Genomic DNA, 25,171 nt, shown 5'->3' on the forward strand with positions numbered 1-25,171 from the left:
ACTATCACAGGTCAAGAAGACTTCAAAGACTTCAAATTGTATTCGGATAAGTATAAAGGAACTTTTCGTTAAAATTATTCCTTTAAACGTAACTGAGATGATGTTGTTAGTAGTATAAAACACGTTTAAATAAATGTACATTTATTGACCATTAAAAAATATCAAAAACTAGCGGTACTACGGAACCCTATATTGCGCGTGGCCCCACACGCACTTGCCCGGTTTTTTTAACATGTGCAATTTCATGAAAGTTACCAAAAATTCAAAACAATTTTACTATTTTTTAAATGTAGGTAACAATAAAATAAGATGGCCAGTAGACAGCTAAATCCTGTCGTCATGTAAAGTAGTCAATTAAGTAATTCTATGCTTGTTCACATGAGTCACTGAATACATTTAATATCAATTACAACTTAATAAACAATCACAGCACATTTAATCTAGTTACTACATTCTTTAAGTTCTTTTAAGTCATCTAAGAAAATGGCGAATTAAAAGGAGGACAAAATACATAATATTACTGAAGCCAATTAAAATGTAGATTATTATTAATTTGCTATACATGTAAGCAAACTTCGATGATTACAGATCTATCAATTTAAAAATTAAATATTTACCTATTGCTGTGAGTCCCTCGTCAATTTTTTCAAGTTTACATTTTTGTTTAGGTACCTACTTAAATTAAATTTAAGATGAAAAATAATAGTCTCAACGTTGTAAACGTCTTGGTAAATTGTGAAAATCAGCATAATATCATGATTAAAGTACCTATGCAATAATTTTTAACGTTTGCTTAAATTGGAAGTTTGTTAACGTCGTTCAGACTTTATTGAACTTCAATCACATTAAACAAAAGTATAATAAACTTAAACTGTGCATCAGTTTACCGTACATTTTAATGAGTTGTCTGCTAACGTAATTTTAATAGTATTTTGATGGAATAAGGAAAAATAACACCATTGTATGCGAAACGTGTTACCCATGCTAAGGAGTAAGGCGAGATGCGGTCGGAATATAACAAGCAACGGGTTGGAATATTCAGTGCACTGCATTTGGAGACTCACGTAGGCCACTATTTGGTATCGTTAAAAACATCGCACCTTGAATGGGAATCCCACCGGGAAATAATTGGTACGCCGTAAAACTGAGAACCAGCTCTGTTCTCGGACAGGTTTTACAATTTGTAGAGTAATTTTTTATAGATAATAGGTTCGATGAATGGATATATTATACCTATAGGTATACCAATGGTACTCGACCGTTTCCATACGGGCCACAAACTCATTTTAGTCTTGGTGAAAGTGGTAAAAAATACGTTTTCTCAAATTATTCAGCGATTTAAAAGTGGAAAATTTCCACGACTTTCACGAAGACTGATATAAGTATATAGGAAAAATAATCATCTTTATCTACTTCAGGTTGGATTTAGATTTAGGTAAATACTATATTATGTTGATCGCAACTTTGGCCGGCGGTCGGGAACCGTTCATTTTCCGTAATATTAACTATCCCACGACTTTGTCGTAAAGGGTGGTACACTAGATATACCTATTTATTTTTATGATAGGTTTAGCAGTTTAAACGTGAAGAGATTACAAACAGCCAGAAAGATACACTTTTTAATGTAATATGGATTATTATTTATTTTAAGAATAATTCTTTAAAAAAATATTTTTTCCAGCACTAATACTACGACGTGATAGTAAGAAGAAGAAACCATACGTACCCTTGGTATCAAAATCACTCTCCGATGACGCTTTAAGAGAAGTGAGGAAAATCATCAAATTGGACAAATTGCACACGAAGGAGTCTCGTAGTATAAGTATGATTTCTTCATAAATAATAATATTATTATTTAGTATAGTATACTCTTGGGATATTTTTATAAAATTTCCAAAGAAATCTCATGTAACAGCGAAATATGAAACATTTGAATTTACATTACATTTAAATAAGGTACACACTGTCTAGGGATATATTTAGCATTATATCGCTAGACAGTGTGTCCTTTATTTAGATGTTGTAATTAATTTATAGCATTTTTCTTTCTTCAACTAAAAAAAATATAATTTCTTGCATCATTCCAGTTAAGGACAAAATGTACATCGCCGCACAAGGTTGTCTGAAAAACACGATAAATCAATTCTGGCGAATGATTTGGCAAGAAGATGTGAGGGTGATCGCTATGATCACTCGAGAAAATGAAAAAGACAAGGTAACGAATGTACGTGTTATCAATTACTATACACTTTAAAATAATAGCGGCAACAGAAATATAAAATCTGTGAAAATTTCAAAAGGCTAGCTATAGCCGTTCATGAGATACAGCCTGGAGACAGACAGACAGACGGACAGACATCGAAGTTTCAGTAATTATAGGGTCCCGTTTTTACCCTTTGGGTACGGAACTCTTTAGAGTTCCGTACGGAACTCTTTAGAGTTCCGTACGGAACTCTAAAGAATGGAAAATTTAGATTTTTAAATCTAAATTTTCATTCAGAGTCCAGACTAGTGGGATATTATGTGACTGTGACCAGGCAAACGGTCTCTGGATGAATCGCTCGGAAATTATATCTTCACATGTGTACCTACCAGTTACCACATGTAGAATATCTACGCATACATACGCACCTCAAAATCTCTTAACTAATCCGCGTTCGTTCAGATTACGGCGACATAATCGTGATCGTGACATTAAGCGAGTATCGCAGACATGTGCGTAGATAATAGACAGTCACAGTTACTTCCAATCTGGAAACTGGATTCATCTACAAGTGGAACAGAATGAGAACTAAACTATTTTTTCAGGAAAAATGTGCCCGTTACTGGCCAGTGCTGGGCAAAGAGGAAGTATATGATGACAACATCGCTGTGAAGTTCATATCGGAGTCGTGCTATGAGGACTACGTGTTGAGGGAGTTCGATGTGAACGACAACAACACTTGCAAAGTCATCTACCAGTATCAGTACACTGTAAGTTTCTCGAACATTCCTAATTGGCTTCTTCAGGGCCTTTATTCCACAGTTAGCTTTATCCCCTTTAGGAGTAAAGACCGATGCCTCAGAGCTTTGTTATTGGCTTGTAGGGTTATATTCCCTAAAAAAATAATGATCTTTCCAAGTAAGGTCAGGAAAATCCTGTCAGGTTACCCGATTATAAAGCGGATGTATCAGTCGGACTGTGCAATAATGTATGAAAATTTGGACCTGTGTATGTAATAAGTCTGAGCATTAAGTATGCGCTCGAAAACTATACGCTACCTGATGTTAAAGTATTTTTATATTGCAGAATTGGCCAGACCATGGTGTACCCGAGGATCCCAATGGAGTCTTAGGCCTGCTGAATGATATAAACAGAAAAATGTACCATATCACTCAAGAGAAAGATGCTCCTGATCAGGTAGGTTTTCCATATTGCTCTCTAAAATGGACCTGCTCATTTTCGTTCATATGTTTGTTATCTACGAATAATAAAAACTATTTGTCATACTTTATTTTTTGTCCGGGATAGAAGTGATTCCATTTAAATTGAAAGCATAAGATGTAACCGGACCATACTAAGATTGAATTGAATTTAAACGAAGTGTGCAGTGAAATAGAATAGAGATCATGCTATATGGTAGAGCACAATATATTTAGTTTATATTTCATCTTTTATCTGTTACGTTATACATAATACGATTTCAATAATTTGAATATTTTCAGAACATCCTGTGCGTGCACTGCTCAGCCGGCGTCGGAAGGACAGGAACCTTCATTGTCATCGACATGCTCATTGACAAAATCCGATCATCTGGTAAGATATCTTATGATGTAACTGCTTTAATTTTCTTCTACTTTTAAAGCTAGCGTAGTTATACTTTGAATAACTTTGTGTGTGAAATTGTGCATTGCGAAAGATCATTATTTGTTAAGTGTGCGAAGTTTTTATTTATGATGTTAGTTTTATCTAATATATACAAACAAGTCGGGTTTTCCTTCCTGACGCTATAACTCCAGAACGCACGAACCGATTTCTACAGTTTTGCATTCGTTGGAAAGGTCTCGGGCTCCGTGAGGTCTATAGTTAAAAAAAATCAGAAAAATTTCAAGAGAAAAGCTAGAAAACAGGAAAAATCATTTTATGGCAAAACAACGATGCCGGGACAGCTAGTTTGTTATAAAAGGATTCCTTCACTTCAAAATTCGAGCAGGAACCGTACAACTCTTCCTGGTCCTTCCCCTTCTCTATGTCTGTACCTCTCATCAAACTCGGTCCAATACTTCCGGAGCTTATTCTGTGCATAGCACGACATGTGTAAAAAGACGACATGCTTTGTTATAGGTGTAAACACTGAGCTGGATGTGCACAACACTGTGAAACTAGTCCGCGCCCAGAGAAATGGAATGGTCCAGAACAAGCTGCAGTACAGGTTCATATACCTGGCGCTGCAGAGCTACGTCGATGGAAGCAGCGGCAAGATGCAAAAGAAGGTAAGCGTTTCAGTTATTCAAAAGTTTTCAGGGAGGTGGAGCTATGTTTTTCTGGTTCTAGAGCGCTTAGTCATATTGCATTTTAGAGTAAGAGCTAGGGGGTCTAAATTTCATACAATCTGAAAGATTTTCTGTGCATGGCCCTCATAAGAACGACTAGCGACTATAGACTTTAGGTTGCAGTTACTTTAAAAAGTATCGAGTGGGAACCTACCTACTTCGCTTAATTAAAGTAGAGTACCTTCTTCGGGATAACTGTAGGAATCTCGTCTTCTACTGCTAAACATGAAACACTTATGGACCTGGAGCCAGTAACAGATTTTCATGACCAAGTCCCTCCCAATCGAAACTTCGTAAAATGTTAAATTAATAAAGGACTAATACTATGAATGAATGACTAGCGACCGTCAGCTGCGACTCCGTTGGTGGGGTGGGCAGTGGCAGCCTTCGGGAGGCTGAAGAAATAAAAATTTTTTTCACTCATTTCCTCTCATCTGAAAATTTATCAGACGCATTTCCTCTCATCTGAATATTCCTCTCATCTGAAAATAACAAATTATAGTTTATATTGTAGTAATTTGAAAGAAAAACATAGTCAGCTGACCATAACACGATGGATTATACGTCAGCTGGCTCCTTGAACAAGAAAAAAAAATTTATTCAATGATTTCTTCTCAGCTAAAAATTTACCTGGTGATCGTTTATGTGCTACTATGAATGAAAATTAATGTCAGCTTGCTGTATCTCAGTGGAAAGTTTGTCAGCTGGTACCTTGAAAGCTGAAACGCAACAGCATCTATGACCTACTGAAACTTATCAGCTGACGGCTTTTCCCTTGACTTACAGCTATCTGATTTTTTTATTGTTCACTAGAGTATTTTAACAATTTTCTGATAAATTTTCATCCGGGAGGAAATAACGTTTCTTAAGATATTTGGCGGTATGTTGATTTTGAGAGTTTTAATAACAAATATGAAGTTTAATATTAGAGGACATAGTGGTATGAGTAAAAACACTTTTTTCTTCATCTTTGGGAGGCTGCGACTGCCCACCCCACCCACGGAGTGGCAGCTGACGGTCGATAGTTATCATAGTATAAGTCCCTTATGCATTTTCCAAAAAGGAGGAGGTTATATGACGACCTCTGTGGCTCAGTGGTGAGCACGTTGATAGCTCAAGCCGGGGGTCGCGGGTTCGAATCCCGCCGACGGAACAAAAGTTTTCAAACTTCCTGGGTCATGGATATGTATTAAATATGTGTATCATATAATAAAAATCTTAAATGTATGTATAGTATAAAAGTATTAAATATATTTCCGTTGTCTCGTACCCGTAACACAAGTCCTTCAGGTACTTACCACGGGGCCAGACTGACGTGGTGTGAAGCGTCCATAGATATTATTGTTATTATTATTATATGTTCGGCTGTGGAGATTTTTTTTACAAAGTTTCGCTCGAGAGAAAATGATTGACCAAAAATGTGCCTGGCTCCCGGGCCATTATGACTGTTGACTGTTGCTTACCACTGCCAGACACCGTGTGTCTAATTATTATAATTTAGGGGTGCTGAACCATCGCTATAACTCCTCTCTACAATTTTTACGGATTTTAGTAGATATCTGGTAACTAATTGATTTCGCATTTTCATTTTCAGATTTATACGTCGGAAGCTTGATGCCACAAGAAAATACAGTACTTGTTCGTGAAACTCCACATTTAAGATGTGTCGAGTAAAACTTAAGTTGGACTAAGTAAAAAGTTTGCGACAAGTATCTGTATTACGATGAAAAAGTACCATAAAATTATCATCAAAACCAAAACTAGACTAATGATTACCTCTGATGAGAAATTGTGGAACCGTACATCGATTCTGCTATTTAATCTAACATTATTTGGCACCTAAATCCTTGAACTAGTTCAGATACTATGCCTAATATAGCAAAAAGTATTCTCACATTCGCTTAAAGATAATTTTTAGAGTTTTGATAGATCCTATCGCGATGGTTGAACACAAGAATATTATTTAGTTGTAACTATTATCGCACCGACTTTTATAGTAAAATTATTTAGCAGAATCGGCGTACAGTACTCAAATACCGGACTACGACGTTTGAACAATATTATCGATACATCTAATATTATGTCTCGATGTTATGTCTAATCGATATGATGTCTAATCGATGTTATAACCTTTTAGGTAAGTCTGCCATCATAACTCCAAGACGCGAGAAGACGTAAACGAATATAACTTTAGACTACACCAATTTTCAATTATTGTGTAGCTTAGTTTAGAAAAACTTCTCTCTCGTGTCTTTAGGGTACAGGCAGGCTAAGGTTTATGTACCACTGAGGAAATTAATTCCTAGGCAGTTGACAGACCAACGTTACTTGGTCGGTTATGACAATTTAATGTTAATTGTGAGATGTCAGCTGGGTTTGACGTAACGCGACCAAACTACGTAGGTCCCCCATCTGCCGAGGAATCAACTTCTCTGATAGTACCTTTAACCATGTTACCCTATAGTACCTTTAACAATGTTACCCTATGTATACCTACATCTTCGCATGTGTCAATGTTATTCTATTTCTGTTTCTTAAGTCATTGTTCTATGTACATTGACACATTCGAAGAATCGTTGTTTATGACTTATGAGTAGCTACGTAAGCCGTGATAACCGTTGTCAAATTAATGTTGTAACACATAATCAGAATTTACGTAGATGTTAAAGTCGATGATGTTGTCGGTCTAAAATACAGGCCTACTTTTGGATCTCTATATATTGACTTCTATCATGAGTAGCGATAAATTGACCACCCGGTACCCGGCCAAAAAATAAATACGTGTGGCACTCAGGGACTGCCGCGCTGCGGTAAAGCTATTGCATAGCATTTTTTTTTATAAACTTATGCAATAATACTTCGCATACGTCTTACATGCACACAAACGCCGCATCGACGGGTGTTATGTTTCTTCGTTACGGAAGTTATTAATTCGGTCGTCACGCTCAAAGCCCGAATAAACTATGCAATAGCTTAAATCAATGTCGAGCGTAAAAGATATACTTATTTACAAATAGTTATTCGATTGGTGCTTATTTTATAGAGTACAATATGAATCGAGGGAAATGCTCTACAAATAAAAGTCTATACTTAGTGCATTTTTGGCCGGGTGTATCTATGATAGTGTAAGTCTATGTGACAACTTTTACGTAATGAGTATCGTAAGAAGTATTTTGTGGCCTCCTCGCGTTGGTCCAAATAAAAGATGGACAAATACGGAAGATTACGATTGACGAACGATATTCGTCTAGGTTTTCAGACGTACCTACGTGGAATTGATTGTATAGGTGTACTATCAGAGAAGTTCAGTGAATCCTAGACAGATGGCAGACCTAAGTAATTTGGTCCGTTAAGTCAAACCTATCGGACCGATCATATCTAACATTAAATTGACATGAAAGGGTCAATTCAGACCGCAGCGCAGTCTGCAACGCAACGCGTAGGTGATATGCTTTGTTCAAACCTACGCCACCAGGCGACTGCGTAGCGGGAGCTTCAAGTTGTGTCAAGTTGTGAAATGCGTATTTTGACAAAGCATTAAGCATTGCGTGAGACGTCTTGCAAATTTGTCAAATCCATACAAATTTAGAAATGCATCTACGCGTCACGTTGCGGTCTGAATTAAACCCGGAGTCCGTCAACTGCCTAGGAATCTATTACCTAGATGGTACGAAGAGCTCCCAATCATGGCGGCAATGCAGGTGACAATCATGGACCTACGTGAAGAGGGGCCTTTATCCTATTACCTATTCGCCAAATACAGTATTTATTCGTGGTATCTTTGCGATATGAATGTGTGAGAATAATTGTCGCTGTCCATGGGCGAACCGAGAGGGGGGGAGGGGGCAGCCGCCCCCCCTGGATCATGTTGACGTCCCTACTAAGTATATTATCTAGTACTTTCATCTATAATTATCAATAACGAATTTTTGCCATTTGTTTGCAATACAACTAAAAAATATTAATTTTTTATTCTTTATATACACTTAGCTTATAAAAAAATCTGATTGCCCCCCCCCCCTGGCCCAGAATCTGCGTAATTTGCCTGCCCCCCCAAGAACCTGGGTATTTTGCCCCCCCCCCCCCTGGCCCAGAACCTGGGTACCCCCATGTCGCTGTCCAAACTAGGACAATCGTAATATTATCATAACTATAATGGATTGATTGCTGTGATGAAATCATTGAATAGAGAGGAGTATATCTCTTTTCTCTGTTTAGACAGAGAAGAGAGATGTAATTACTCCTTTTTGTTTGTTACGTGGTTTTCCATGGAGACAAGTACGTAAACAATAATCCCCTAATAAAAATATTTATCCAGCGAAGATACAATACGGGGCCTGTTGTCTTTGTCTGATAAATTGAAAAAGTATTTAGGATAGAGACGGTAGTTTGTATTAGCTGACAGCAGAATAAATATTATTATTAGGAGCTATAATATCTTCATGATTACTTTAGCCATCGTTGGTTTTAGATCTCTAACCATATCGTATTCATAAAAATATTTAAGTGGGTAGGTAATTATTGTAAAAAATACTTTAATTACTTACTCGTGTTTAAAGAGAGTTTTGAAATATATATTATCATCTATACCATAAAGTTAATATACCTAGCGGAATAGATAAACAAAGGCCCGAGCAAAAGAGATGTCACTATCAGTAACACTGCGTGGTAAAAAGAGACGTGTGATACATGACAGCAGCACTCTTTTTTTGACGTCCAATCGGCACGTGCCGCACGTTGACAATTTAATCTCATAGAAATCATGTTAATCATGCTTGTGCAAGTGTATACGTACACATATTTTTACACACAGATGAAACCAATTTCGGTTTCGTTTGACAGCTCGAGATTGTTGCTCTATTCCGCTAGGTATATTAACTTTATGATCTATACCTATGTGAAATGTCAACCCCTATGATGAGTAAGTACAAATCAAGCTGTTTTCAGAGTCTAAATGTTTTTAACTGTTGTGTAATAAATGTGTAGTAAATATGACGTGTTTTAGTCACCCAAAGCCTTTTTAATTAGTTTAAATAGTTATATTATGCGACTTACAATTACTGTTATAAGAGTGCTCGACGAAACCGAAAGAGTCTTCTTCTATCGGCGCATGAGTACTATATCTATATCTAAGTTGTCGGATATATAATGATTTCGTATTTAGGATTGCGCACTGGTTCCTGTAGATCAGCCATTCTCAATCTGCGGCCCGCGGGGCCTTTATCAGTGCGTGAAGTTAAATACATTTATTTTGCACATCATACAACACAATATTTACAAACGGACATAAAATAATTAATTTAACATTCTATTGTGTGATGCCAAAAGTGGACCCCAGCTCAGCAGAGCTACGTAATGGAAATGCACCGCTATGTTATATTGAATGCAAAAGAAATGGAAGTAGTCAAAAGTTTCTTACTAAGCATAATATTTTGATACTGTTATGACTAGGTACATACTTAAACGCATGTTCATTGAGGAATGGTGATGGTAAACGGGTACTGTACCTACTCTATGTTACCTACCTACTTAAAACTCTTCGATATACTTTTATTAAGTACATTCTTTTTTTGCTACGAATAATAATAGTTTTTATTATTCGTAGTTTTTTAGGATCAAAATATCATATCTAATTAAGGGATAGGTTTTTTTCGGATATTAAAATAATTAATTTTATGACCTACCTACTGGAAAAATAGATATACCTAACCTAACCTAAACAAACCAACGTCTTCAAAATTCACAATATCTATTAGGGTATGTAACTATGTACCTATCCGCATTTGCGTTAACTATAATATGGGAAATTGGTAATATTAAAACATAGTAAAACTTGACGTGTATATATTTAGTTTCACATTAAAACATTTTGAAGCTATTTAGGTTTTGACCTAATCAATTAACGAGAATGTACACAAATCAATAATACCACCAAAAACTTATAAGTAAGTAATAGTAAAATAACAACAAACTATTTAATAGTTTCTTCTTATTTAGATACCAAATATTGCATCGAAATAATTACATTTTGAATCATACTAAATTAAATATTCTAAAGAGCCCTCAACTAATTAGTGAAACAGGTTGTAAATACTTACTAATACTTTTAACAAAGCAAACTTTATAAAAAAACAAAAAGTACACTTCAACTACAATATGGTATTTCGCCAATATGACTATTATTATGAAAACATAGGTATTATAATATTATATGTGACGGACTCTTATTAATAAGTATAATTTAATATAATAATCATATACAAAAGTAAAAACCATTTGGCACAATATTATACGTGTCGCATAAAATTAAAATATTCAAAATTATCCTAAGTAATACTTAGTACAAAAATTTACAAAAATACATCATAATAAATGTTGTAAAATTAGAGATACTACTAAAGATTGAAAATTAAAAAAGGGAATGTATCTACATACACAATTCCTACGTCAGTAGAATTAGGTGTTTGAGTTTTGAGTTCTGAATGTGGAGATAAAAATTTGTACAATACATTTTTGTGTAAAATGAATAAAATAAATCGTTAAAAAAAAATCATGGACGAAAAGTTGTAAGTCACAAAAAGAAAAAGTTAGTATGAAATAATATCACAGAATAGATAATAGTACAAGTAATAATATGCAAAAATGGACTTACATCCCGGTAAAAAAAATATTATGTTATAAGTAAGTCGATTTCTTCGTAATGTTTCGTCAAATAAGTTTTGATAAGCACAAAAAAGGTACTCTTCACTTTCAGGACTCGAAACTGACATGTTACACCTGATTAATGAACAAGCAATTACTCGGCCTTAAATTGTAATAAAAGACAAGAAATTAAATACCCATTTTACTACGAAATCATTAAACAGGACAAAACTGAGTCTGTTTTAAATAAAACAGTTCATTTTTTTATCTTGATGATACAGTGCAATTGAGAGGTTTTCTCCAAATTTTATTTTTTACGTTTTTTCCTAATTACATTTTATACTTAACCAATAAAACTATTTCAATAAGCATATTTCTGATATATTTGTTTATATTTCAGGTAAAATGATATTTATCTTTTTTATGAAAAACGTAACACTATGTTAATCTGTATAATTATGTCTTTTTAATACGACTGTATAAATTACAGTAATTACTTACTATAAAAAACATGAATATTTTGTGTCAAAAAACCACACGAGAAAAGTAAATTTTAAACATTTCGAAAAACTCTTCTCTGTCCGTCTATAGTTATTAGATAGGTACCTATTTACGAGAAATATAAACAAATATTTAAGTATAAGCAGTGAGAAGCCGGGTCCAGGACGAGTGTAACGTGTAATGTAAGATTACGTGTAATTTAGCGTCAACAGTGTGGACGGCACACGAACTCAAAGCGAATTGTCCAAACGAGCCTTTGTGCTCGCGGGATAACTGACAGCTGATGGATAAAATCCGAGCATTACATGTAATGCTCGTAATGCCGTCCACGCGTAGAATTCGTGTTACATTACACGGTGAATTACATTACACGCTACACTCGTCTGGACCCGGCTTAAGCAAGCCTTAATTTTGTAAAAAAAAATTGAATTTGGTTACCGGCTGCATAAAATGCCTACAAATATGCAAGAAACGACTTAGCATTTTCGCTAAAACTATACTCGTAACAAATAAAATCTTTGCAAAAATGCATAATTTCATAATTTATTGCTTTATCTCACTAAGAAGAATATTTTAGCGAAAATTAATGCCTGATCGGGTGATTTACGATTTTTTTATTCATTTTTTATATAACGATACGACAAATTAACATCTAAGTGCTTAAAAGTTTTGTGCACGAATAATTAAAAAGTGTGAGCGGTCCCCTTAATGCTTGTTGAAATTTAATGCTAATAATTGTCGAAATTAATCGAATGTCGAACAACATCCTGTTCAGTAAGGATAATATATTATAGATTAGGTATAAGTATATACTTTAGTTAGGTACTTTTTTATATTGAGTCGAATTTGAATTAAAAGTATTTTTATATTTTTAATCAAATAATAGTTCTTGATAAGAAAATGACAAAAATAATTACCGGAATTAAATAATCTTTTTTCAACAAGCACTTTTCTGGGAGTTTATATTTCGCAAATTACATTAAGAGGCGCACATACATTTGGCATTTAAGTATATAGATATTCTATAGCTAATTCTAGACTCTATACACTAATGCAGATATACTTCGAGTCTAAAAATAAGACATTTTAACATATGAACTTTATACAACAATATCACTCGTTTTCATTCATTTCAAACAATTTGACCACAGTATTACTAGTTTGAAGTGAGTTCAATTTGAGACTAGTAATATTAATGACGGAATTTAAATCTGATTACACATGAGAGGTAATATAAGATTGCTTCTTTATAAATACAAAAAGATAGGTCCAAAAGGCATCCGCGCCTAAGTAAATAAATCCTGATGGAATAACTATTACATCGACACGACAAAAACAGTTTGATTAAACTAAGAATTCAATTCTTATGCATTTTAGCTAGGTTATAGGTATCATTCTTATCACAGTCAATATTTTAATTCCGGTTTTGTTTTGCCGACTTCCAAAAAACGAGGAGGTTATATGTTCGGCTGTGGATATATTTTTTTATATGCTTCCGATTTTGAAATTGTATACTATTAATTACAAAGAGCTTGTTTATTAAAAGTGTAGATTAAAAGAAAAATAACTTGGGAATTGTTAATTGATTTAGGTGCCGTATTGATCTATTTTAAGATTTAATACCGTCAAAAATATTAAATAGAATCATTTAGAAGTACGCAGCTTTGATACATAAACATCAAACTTATAATTTCGTTGTGTATGAAGAACGATTTCAATATGGTAACAATAAAACTCGAGGAAATGAAAAGACTTTGGCACATTATAAATATACTACGGGAGTAAAATTTTAAAGACTAGGGTAAATATTAAATTATTTACGTAAAACTATGTACAGTAAAAAGAGTGTGAAAAATCTAGGAGTAGGTCAGATGTATGAATTAGTTCAGATAGGCCAGACTAGCTTCATGGTAGATACTGACTGGTTGGTAACCCGACACGTTTTTAATCATTTTTCATCTTCTGCGTTTTAAAGGCCTTATTTTTAGGTAGGGTACGGTAGGTAAGTGATTCAAACATTCAAATTCCCAGGGTGATTAGTCCATTTAGTCAATTCCAAAGATATTTATAAGATTGTGGTTCTGGTATTATTATGCCAGAATATTAATTTAATTAATAGAATATTTGGGATTAAAATATAAGATAATGTCAAAAAACTAAGGCATAAGATAAAGTATCTAGGTAATATGATGTTTTTCGGGATACGTCATACGTATCCTAAATAAAGACGTTAAAAACGAAAAATAAAATTAATAAATTAATGTTTGTTAAACAAAGGAATTCATTATAATAAAGTAGATAAATCATTTGGAAAAAGATCTGACATAATAATACTTTGTAAGCAAATCGCGCTAAATAGTTAATTCAAGACAGTAGCACGAATGCTTCAAACGTTAATAATAATAAATAATTAATAAAGTTTAATACCTAATCAAAACTTAAACTAAAATAATAATAATGATTAGACTAATTTAGATTAAGGATATTTTTGATAATAGTTATCGATAAAAATAAAAAAAATATAATTTCAAAGTGATAACAAAAAGGTAACATTTATGTTTTAAAAAAATTAGACCCAATATTTATCGCAATTCCTTCAACCACAAGTAAAGTCTAGTTGGGGACTTAGTAAGGGGCTAGTTAATACATAGCTGACACCAATATACTAACTACTACATTAATGACTCGATCATGTTCCGGTATGCCAGCCGTGTCGGTTCTTTGTAAACGGGAAACCACGTTTTCAGTACGCGTACGTCGTCGTTAGAGAGCCCCGATGCGCGATAGGATGGGTGATGATGTGTGCCAGGTGTAGAGTGATTTCAAAAAGGTAAAAGTTTTCAATATTCGAGATTTCCGACGACATTAGAGGTAACCAAATTATACAGATATGAAGCAGGAGCTACACGGTCACAGTATGTCAGTCTCGTAAACTTTGTTAGTCGTCGACACTGCGTCAGAGCCGTTCAGCATTTCGGCTTGCAGTTCGCATTTGCTCCTGTCGCACTCCCCGGCCAAGTGGGTCATGCTCCCCGATATATTCGTAGTGGTCAAGTTCAGATTCATTTTGCTCAGTAGATTCGATTCGCTGCCGGTCTTCTTGAGGTCGGGCTGCGCGTTCACGGGGAGGGCGGACCCGCTTCGCTGGATCATCTGGAGACGGGCGTACTGCTCCTGGAGGGCTCGCTGCTTCTTGAGGAGTTCTTGGTGGCGCTGCTCCAGGATCGCCTGGCGGGAGGCGGCCTTCTCGTCGTCCTCGGGGGGCGAGGACGGGGAGGTGGGGGAGGCTAGGGGGGACTTGGAGGTGGTGCGGGGCGGCGGCGGCGGCGGGGCGCGGCGGGCGGCCAGCGCGAGCAGCTCGGGATGGCGCTCGGGCACGGGCGGCTTGGGCGGGTGCTGGCCGCGCGCGCGGACTGGCGGGGAGGCGTCGGTGTCGCTGCCGCTGGGGTAAGAGTGCAGGCGCCGGAGCGGCCCGTCGCCGCGGCCCGGGGGCTTCTGGAACGTCTGCAGCTCGTCTAGTAGCGCGTCGAGGGCGTTCTCCGGCCGCAGCTCTCCTCCTCCGAGTCTGGCTGCGGCGACTCGCCCGACGACACCCTGCCCACAGTCCTACTTCTAGCCTAGCTCGCATCTTCACATACTTCGACGGTGAGGTTGCACCATACTCTCTACTTTTTAACGTGAAATTCGGTACCAGATAGTCGAGTATTAATCGTTTAACTCTGGCGACGGTCTTTCTTAAATCCTATAAACCATTGAGTAGAGACATGAATGTTGCGACCTCGCCGTTGAGAACACGAAGACAAACATAGACTCACGAAACATTGAAAACAATCATTCAAGTAAAAATTTATAAGAACACTTAGTATTCACAAAATGTAGAACTAAATCTCCTAATGCGATCACAATCATTCAAAAAGAAAAAAAACTGAAACAAAAGGCGATTGCCCTTAATTCGTCGTCGAATAAAAATACTGCAACGATACGAACTAAGAGAAATCTAACAAAGAAAAAGAATTTTTATTCGACGACAAAGAAATTAAAAATGTGTCCAGCCTATGACATGTGATATAGAGCCTGATGTAATGATTAGATTAGACAAATCCTAGAGGCGGAGAAATAGATGTAAATACATAAATATTGAGAAGACATAAATATACAGGATACTGAAGAAGTGATATAAATGATATCATATAATTACTGTATATGTGACTTATTATAAAATGCATAAAAAATTTGAGAAATAATTTCACTCTTAACAATTGTGACGTATTTGCCATAAGTAAAAAATTGAAAACTGTGTTTATTTTAAGCCAATTATCAATTATCTACATAAAAGCTATGATAAAAGTTAAATTGTTATTACAATACTAATATAAGCTTTAGTGAGGCTCTAGCTACATAATACCTTTACTTCAACGAGTGCTTTATTATGCAGTACTTATACATTACAATTTCGATACCGTTTTAAGCGTATATGATATAGATTTTGTTTTTACCTGTGGTCCAAACGTGAGGGATAGTGGCAACTGTTTTGCTCGATTACATAAAATTTTGTAGACGAGGAGTGTAGAAAATGTGAAGTGTAATGATTCTCGCGAGCGGTGAAGTGAATTACACATGTAAATTTGTATATTTGCAATTCAGAGGAAGTACGAAAGAGTCAGTAATAAGGAAGAATATGTTTGGATGAGTGAAGCGGATCGGTGTTATTGGAATCCTGAGGTTCTATTTTGTGAGCTGCTTCTGCTTTCGAGTACGGGCTGCAACAGAAATAAAAATGGCAAGATGCACAAACCTTTACAAAGCATTTACTACGAAATACCATGCGTGTTAAAGGTAAATATTATCAAAGAATAAAAATGACCGACATATGAGTAGATATTAAATATCAATATCATGTAAGACGAAATATTTTTTACCAATACGGCAATATTTTCATATATTAATGGTGTTACACAAAGTTATTTGTTTTAGAGTCAGTAGAAGTTAAAGATTTAAGCAAATATGGGACCAACACTAAAACAATATATTATGGTAGCAATTATTATAGTCATCCTCAAGAAATAAAAATACAAAATTTTAAATTACTCATGCAGCTTTCAGAAAAAACTTTGAAAATATTCAAGAATAATTTTGATAAATAATACGCTACTCATATGTAGATGTAAATTTAAAAAATGCATCGAACCCTTGCGTAAATAAAATATAGTTATTATCTAAAACTATTAAACTAAGATTCAAATCTAAAAAGTTATAAAAAGTGTAGAGTAGTCAATAAGTTTTAGTCTATTTAACGGTCAAGTGTCAACCAGAATACTAAATAGGAACGAAAGCTAAAATACTGTAATAATTATGATAGGATAGGAAATTACAATTAGAGTAATTCGATTATTTTTCTGTTCGAAGCACCGAGAGCATGATTGTTTAGTGAGTCATATAAAAACGATGAATATCAAAATTTTGCCAAGACAAGCCAAGACGAAGATTTTTATTGATTTAAATTTAAATAACTTGCCCGGCAGTGGGAAACATAGGCACTTTAAAAAATACTAAAAGCGAATAATATTATCCTCGTCGTTAAGGGTCTAATGTAAGAAAGTGATTGCCTCATTGTGCGAGTTTCTTACGCCGGTTCTTCTCGCCGGGTCCCGAACCGGTGGTAGGCATTATGTAGGACTTTCTGAAAACATTTATTTTAAATTTATTCAGAAATAAAACAATTTTGATTTTGATTTTTGATTAAAGAAAATTTAAGTATTAGGTTGGGGAAAAAGTTTCTTCGCAGTTTATATAAAATTTAAAAGGTGTTTTTATAAAGCTTATTTACAATTGACTAAATATAACTTTTTGCCATCTTGTTCGTAGGGACATGTCACATGATCCCATTGCTATAAAAATTTTCGGGCTTCTGATGAAAAAACTGCGACAAGTAGTTTTGGCAGTCCTCTTGTGATCTCAACCTGACACTGCCTAAGGAATTCTGCAGCGATCGAAACAGGTGGAAATCTGAAGGTGCAAGGTCAGGACTATACGGCAGATACATTAACACCTCCTAGTCAAATTCCTGTCATTTTTGCTGAGTGGCTAAAGATGTGTGAGGTCTAGCGTTATCATGGTTACCACACCTCTTCTGTTGATTAATTCCGGCCGCTTGTCTCAACTTTTTGCTTTAATCTCATCAGTAGTTCGCAGTACAGTTCAGAATTGATGGTCCTGCCTGGCGGTAGCAGCTCATAATGAATAATGACCTTCCAATCCCACCACACACGCAGCATCACCTTGTTGCGAGTTAACCCGGGTTTCGCCACAAAAGTGTGAAGTCTGTGAAGCCTGATCGGCCTTTTACCGCGATCTTGTCGTACGCGATCCATTTTTCATCACCAGTTCAGCTTTTTTAAAAATGGTTCGGTTTCGTTACGTCGTAATAAAGAATCACAAATGAGTACACGGTTCATTAGGTTTCTTTCAGTGAGCTCATGAGGGTCCCAAATATCGAGAGCTTTTTTGTGTACCCAGCTTTTTTCAAATGCGCCAAAACCGTTTTGTGGTCCATCTCCAGTTCTTCCGCTACATCGTTACTATAATATGCCGATCTTGCTCCACTTTTTCAAAAATGGCATCAGTTTTGTCCGCATACCGACCAGAGCGACGTGCATCTTTGATATTAAAAATTACTGCATTTTAGGTCCATAAACATCACAAATTTTTTTCGCGGCTTGTGTTGCATTTTCACCTTTTTTTTAATAAAATTTTAAAATGTACCATCGAGGAAGTTGATTCCTATGCAATTGACAGACCAACGTTATTTGGTCGAATATGTCAATCCAATGTTAATTGTGATCTGTCAGCACTCAGCTGGGTTTGAAGTAACTACTTAGGTCCCCGATTTGCATAGGAATCATCTTCTCTGATAGTACGAATTTCTTCATTAGAATCACTCATTTTAACAATCGGAAAAACAAATGAAAATCTCACATTACCCAATTTGAATTTTGAATTGTCTTCTATAAAACCCTTTCTGTACAAGGTTTTAAAAGCAATGTCAGCGCTCAATTCGGGTATAATTTCGCGCGCTAGCATAATAGGTATTCTATGTATTAATTTGGATGTATCTTTACAATTATATAAGACTAGACACATAACATTTTGTACACTTGTTTATTATTTCACTGACCTTTCAAGTATGTTAGTTTTATTCCAATTCGTTTACTAATTTTCACATAATAACCAAAAATCGAAGTCAAGAAGTTTTCACTGTTTTTGTTCAAACGAAACTTAATTTTAAGATAATTTACTATTGAAATTATGACAACAATATCTTGTAACACATTTATCTACAAAAACCAGTGTTTTTGCTAAATTCAGTATTTAAATTACTGAATTTTTCGCTAAATTCAGTAATTTAGCGAAAAATATTAAATAAAAACTAAGTTTTAAAACAACCGAATTTACGTTATAATTTTCGGCGCTAACTAGTGATGTACATGACGTATCGATACAGCGGTTGATAAATACGTGTTGTGAGTTGTGACGTGGTTGATTTCATAATTACCTAGTATAGGGGTAATGAATAAATAACAATTTTTTCATCATTTTAGCATATTTTAAGTACTTACGTAATTCGGTAAAAATAAAAATACTATTTAATAACTTATGTGTCACCGATACCTAGGAAAAACTAGGAAAAACCAATATTTTCATTATTTATAACCCTAATTATATTTGTGAAATAGCTTAAAAATATCAAACCTAATATTCGCCTAATAGGTACTCGCATAAAAACCGCGACGATAATTTTTGTACAACACTAACTGCCACCATTAGAGTTTAAACTTTTTGTATTCCCCTAATACGGGTGGCACCAATAGTTGCCAGTGAAAAAACGAGATTTTAAAATTTTATTTTATTTGAAATCCATTTATGGAAATATTTTGGAACTGTTTTAAAGTAAAAGACTGTTTTATGGACTTCACATCCTTTAACTCAAAGGGGGAAGGTTGAATAGTTTTGAAAATATATGGGCTTAAAGAAGACCCTTTCTCAAATCAACAATAGTCGCCACCCGTATTCAGGACTGACATTGCCATATTATCAACTATAGATGCCACCCGTACAGAAAGGGTAACTTTTTACTGATAGGCACCAAAATCAGATACATTTGGTATAGCCCAAGAGATTTTATGACCAGTTCATACATACTATAATGCGAAAAGACTTTTTCCCCAAACTATTAGATTGCAACATAAATGTTGTTGTGTTAGTTTTTTTTTTTTTTAATTTAAACACATTGGTAATATTTTAGATACATGAGCGATATAAGCTACCCCTACTGAGTTTCTGTTAGTTGTGGAAATAAAATATATTTGGAAAAATGCTTATTAATCGAACATTAAATAATTATTTTAATAGTTAAGAATTTCGAAACGCAGTAATTGCATTGCCAATCAAATGAGTGAAAAAATGTTACAAAAATATAACTATCAAAAGAAAATACGAATTAGAGATTAATATCTCATTAGAGGACAAAAATGATAAAAAAAGGAAATTAAAAAGCAGTGTATCTGTGAAGTCGTGCTAAGTTCATGACTCATTATCATGCTTTACTAAGAGATATATACTTAAATTACAATCAAAAGCGACAACATATAATGAATTTAAACGAACATAACATTAAAAGGACCTACACCATCCATGTTTCTTAAATATCACATAGATACTTTTACACTTTTATGAAGGTTTACACCGTAGTCAGTATCTATATTATTATTTTTATAAATTTAACATTAATACATTTAAAGTAGTAAACATGGATGATATTGATACCATTACAATAATGATAAAATTACAAATAAATATCAACCTTGATTTAAATCAGAGTTGATATCAATTTGAGGACGATGAAAGTAGTATATAATATGTAGTATAAGTTATTAAAAATAGAACGTAAGCATGCGTACCGATTTGTTCAAAACTGTATGGACTGAAAAAGATATGTAGAAGATATAGAGTGAAATGACTTGTAAGCGAAGAATTCTTATCGTACCGCTAAAGCAATGAGCCACTGTGCCATGCCTATTTAGATACAGCGAAATCGTGTCTCGATTACATACATACGATAAGATGAACATCAAAAAGGAAGATATAAGAAGAAATGATAAAAGTAAAAATATGTACGTGGATAAAAAAAATATACAAATAATCAATATTAAAAAACGAAGATATAAATAAAGAAATATGAATATAATACGAAGAATATTATTACTCATTTATAACTATAGCATCCCTGAAGTATTGACTCTTTCTCCAGGCGAACTAGGCGATTCATCACGGAAACAAAGATGACGAAAATCATCATTAGAAACACGAAGTGACAAATGGCATAGATCGTATATCCTTGTCGGATAAAAGACCAGTCACAAATGGTCCTTACCATTATCTCTCAGATCATCTGAGAGCGTACCTTGTTCGAGCCAGTGCCGATCCTTACATGAACGCAACTCACAATGGGACCAAACGATATGGCGCCTAAAATAACTTACAAAATCACAAGATCAAGTTCCAATTATTGTTAACATAACGTGCCTCCAACACACTGGGTAAGGCGAAACGGTAGAAGAGTCAGAATCTCCTTTGTATTTTTGACATATAAAATTGGCATTGTTTTCCTTTTAAGCGCAAGGATAAAATGCAACGTTCATGGATAGTGCTTTGGTTGCAGGACGGTGCAAAAGAATCTCAAGATGTTTTGTATTCTGTTATTGTGCTCACGATCAAACTCTGTCACGTAGCTATAGTTGCATTCAAGATAAAAAGTATTGTAAATTGCTCTGGTGTAGAAAGGAGAATGAGTGTACTTATTAATTAGCTTTAAAAATATAATATGTAGTCAGTAGTCAGTCATTTAAAATCAATAGCCTGTACTCTATAGAGTCAGGTACAGATTTGTCAAGGTAATGTGTTTTTTTTCTGCAGTTAATCATATTACCATTGGCTTGGCTATCAATTTTATGCTTATACTCGTATGGTGCAAAAGTAATACAGCTCCAAAATTCTTCAAAAGTTAGAGTGTGCATTCCTTGGCCAGAAAAGGGAATTATGCGTGTTCGTGATTAATATTAAAAGAGTATAAAAGTAGTTAAAATGGTGGAAGTAATGTAATCCATGAAAGAGCATCACTTGAATATAATATTGAAAATGAGAAACTTACCTGATGTTCTACACAAGAAACCTTATATAGAATAGAAAAATATTAAGTACATTAATAAAAGTAAACACCTGCAAATTTTAGTGACAGAGAATGACGCTTATAAGTAAAAATAAAATTCCGAAATGTATGCCAATTCCATTCGAAACTTTAATAATGCAAGTTTAAATGTTGAGACAAAAATTTTGAAACGATCACACCCAGAATACATAGGAACAATGCTATCAGAACTTTCATGAGATGGGTTAAATTGAGGACATATACGCCAATATCAACCAAAAAAGCTATTGTAGCACTCGATTATAAAATTATAATATCAACTAAGTTCATAAAGCTAAGGTACAGAACATAATAGATATAATATTGGAACTATCAACGAAATGGGCACATGCTATAAGTTAAGAAGCAAATGTGTGCACTCGCACTGTGTCATACACTACATCTAGCTGCTAGGGTCAAACGAAAACGAACACTCCGCAAAATAATCGAAGTGTTGGAAAAAAATGCAAATTTTAAACTCTTGGCAAACCTGCAATTGTTAAGCGAATAGAATTCTAGTAATATTCTGAAACCTTGTGTATGGTGACACTGTTAATATGAATAATTTCTCTTTCGATCTATAATATCTAGGAAGGATTATCATTTGTGACTTACAGCAATTGTAGTAATATAAAATCTTTATTGATTAAGGAGACAATTTAAGAGTAATATAATATTGGAAATTGGGAGGAGCCCACTAAATTGTATCGTATACAATAATGTGTTCAAAAATAGAAATTTGGAATAAAAAAAATTATGGCTCGAAGAAAAGTAAAAGAATATGAATGAATACTTATTTGAATATAAAAATAATATTATTGGACACACTCTTGTATACGAAGTATTTAAGTTAGCGGTTTTGTATAGTGTGAATAATTTTGTAATAATAATATCACAATATTAATACCAATTATGGTGTTTTAGTAGAACTGTAAATTATTCCAGCTAATCATTTGCTTAGCCATTACCTTTTAATAATTTAATTTAATTCGTTGATGATTTGAAAACTATTTTATTATAAAATAAGCTATCAGCCATTGCTTGTATTTGCAAAATTAATTTTTTGTCATTATTGAAATTGCTCACTATATTCGGAAAAATGAGATGCATATTTTAAAACAGTTTACATAGTCGTGCATTTCATATTATGCCCCAATTTCGCCAACGTCTTTTAGTGTTTACAGCTTGTTAAAATGTCATGTCTTCTCTTTCATTCATAAGAAAAATGAAAGAGGCAACGTAATACTAATTCTAGCGCTAATTTTTACAGCCGTTGGTGAAAATGGGGCTACGATCAATAATGTAGAGTATGTTGAATGTAAAGCATAGCAGAGGCTACTTTAGAAAAGGTAAGATTTATAAGTTTCTTTTTAAAATGAATTAAAAGATGCAATCTTTACGAATCAATTTAATATGTATTTTTAATAAAAGGGGTATCGAGACGTATTCTTGAAAAACCTATTCGAGTATTATTATTATATAATCACCTTAAGATACTTTCGAAGATAAATTGCTTTCATACACAACAAACCTCCAAGTAGAGTCTACTATGAATCTAGTGGGCAAAATTGTCTCCTTAGCATTAAAACTAGCGTGTCGTGTTTATAAAAAATCACCGATGGGTACCTTGTTGTTTTGGTTTAGGTGACAAGCATTTTCAGATTGATATTCTTCAGAGGAGGGTCCTGCCGTGATGGTGGAGCTTTGAGAAGAGGAAGGAGAAACCCTCCCGTCCGTTATAGGGAGCCTCTGCTCTTGCACGCAAGCCAGTCTGAATATTACAAAGTATGTGAGTAATGATCATTTTTGACACACCTTTATTCAAAAGGTATGTAGAACATATTATTTTATTCGATTGCTTTGGAACTATACAAATTAGATTCTATATCAAATACGTAAACAAACAATATGCTGGTTTCTCTGATTATACTGTAATTACCTTTTTAGCGTGACAAGAGTGCCAGTCAACTTTTTGCAACGGCGCAAAGCCAGTTCCAAACGTTCCGGCTCTTCTTCTAGCATTTTCTCCTTGCGAACAACCTGGAACGTTCGAGAAACAAAAATTATTTCAATCCATTGAATTTTCTCGCAAGAGAAAGTGAAATAATTTCGCAAAGAAAGAGTTATAATCTCTATTAGATCGATTTAAAAATCCACACATTTGGTGCATTGATAGTATATTAAGTGAATCATGAATAATTAATTACCAACCGGTTACACTCGATTACTTTCTAGTTCTCGTAATATGATTTAACCTAGTAATTTAGATATTTTAAATGAAAGTATAAGTTAAATACGAGGACTATGTTTATTTGATAGACGAGAAATATGAAGAGGATTTATACCTTTTCCATTTCAGCAGCAAGTTTAGCTTTCATGGTGTCCTGAAGTATGGGGAACTTTAGTTTCCAATCGGCCACGGTTTTGCTGCTCTTCGAAAGCACCATAGCGATGCGCTCTATATCAGCCATATTCACGCGAGTCTCACTGAAATTGTAAGCAATCCTTTTCATTTCATAGTCTATTCCTTCGATCGCGGATTCTTGGAAATTCTATTGTATTCTATTGTTGTCGCGATCACCGGTACTCTTACGGGGCTTGAAGAACTATTCTACTAAAATTTCTCAGGCATGTGGTACTTTAAAAATCGTTTAAACATTGAACTATTCATCTCATAAAATGTTTAAACAAAAACAAACATTCATCGTCAAACGACGAATAATTAAAAGTAATTCCCTTAAGTTAAATAATAATATAGAATGTATTAAAACCAACCGATTAGCAGCTTGCCCACGCAGACGTTCAACCGTAGCTTCTAATTCATACAGATCGTTTTCAAGAAGGAGCATATCCTGCCTGTAGATTTCCTCTTCGCGTGTCAGTTGCTGGAAATATATTATTATAAAGAGAAAATTAAAGTACGTTCACAAAAATTGCGATTATTAGGTTTTATAGTTTCTTACCGAGTCAGGATCTCCATTGGTGAAGCTCGCTGCTATAGCTCCTATCTTTACGATAGTGTCAGCCATCATCTGCCGCATTTGGATCGAGTGAGACAAAGTCGATCGTCGAAGATTGCGAGTCTGGAGGTCAAAACGTCACAACAATATTAATGCTTTTATCATCAATTATTGGGATACACATATTCAAAAAATATGAATTCGCATTCAAAATCTTATATCTTTAAACGAGCAATTCTTGTATTTTGTTCGATTTCGAGATCCAATTATATATATATATATATATATATAT

At 34.5% G+C, this 25,171-nt stretch overlaps 2 protein-coding genes across 13 annotated transcripts in view; one reads left to right on the forward strand and one right to left on the reverse strand.

The window, feature by feature from the left end:
• The window catches only part of LOC121738968 (tyrosine-protein phosphatase corkscrew-like), a 38,359-nt gene extending 31,493 nt beyond the window's left edge, over positions 1–6,866 (forward strand). For 2 of the 3 annotated variants that reach the window (XM_042131260.1, XM_042131262.1), the window contains 7 exons: positions 1,682–1,822; positions 2,088–2,224; positions 2,809–2,973; positions 3,290–3,400; positions 3,706–3,796; positions 4,325–4,473; positions 6,128–6,866. In XM_042131260.1, the coding sequence (XP_041987194.1) occupies positions 1,682–1,822; positions 2,088–2,224; positions 2,809–2,973; positions 3,290–3,400; positions 3,706–3,796; positions 4,325–4,473; positions 6,128–6,148 (815 nt within the window). In that variant the 3' untranslated portion in view covers positions 6,149–6,866. The remainder of the gene's footprint in view (positions 1–1,681; positions 1,823–2,087; positions 2,225–2,808; positions 2,974–3,289; positions 3,401–3,705; positions 3,797–4,324; positions 4,474–6,127) is intronic. The other variant, XM_042131261.1, reaches the window with a different exon arrangement.
• Positions 6,867–14,186: 7,320 nt separating this feature from the next.
• LOC121738622 (coiled-coil domain-containing protein AGAP005037) overlaps positions 14,187–25,171 on the reverse strand; it is a 213,717-nt gene continuing 202,732 nt past the window's right edge. For 9 of the 10 annotated variants that reach the window (XM_042130799.1, XM_042130803.1, XM_042130806.1 and 6 more), the window contains 6 exons: positions 24,883–25,002; positions 24,695–24,804; positions 24,265–24,406; positions 23,859–23,959; positions 23,546–23,690; positions 14,187–15,270 (listed from right to left, as the gene is read on the reverse strand). In XM_042130799.1, coding sequence (XP_041986733.1) covers positions 14,587–15,270; positions 23,546–23,690; positions 23,859–23,959; positions 24,265–24,406; positions 24,695–24,804; positions 24,883–25,002 — 1,302 coding nt within the window. In that variant the 3' untranslated portion in view covers positions 14,187–14,586. Of the gene's footprint in view, positions 15,271–16,292; positions 16,437–23,545; positions 23,691–23,858; positions 23,960–24,264; positions 24,407–24,694; positions 24,805–24,882; positions 25,003–25,171 lie in introns of those variants that run through there. The other variant, XM_042130807.1, reaches the window with a different exon arrangement.

This window comes from Aricia agestis, chromosome Z (assembly GCF_905147365.1).
Source record: "Aricia agestis chromosome Z, ilAriAges1.1, whole genome shotgun sequence".
NCBI classification, from domain to species: Eukaryota; Metazoa; Arthropoda; class Insecta; order Lepidoptera; family Lycaenidae; genus Aricia; species Aricia agestis.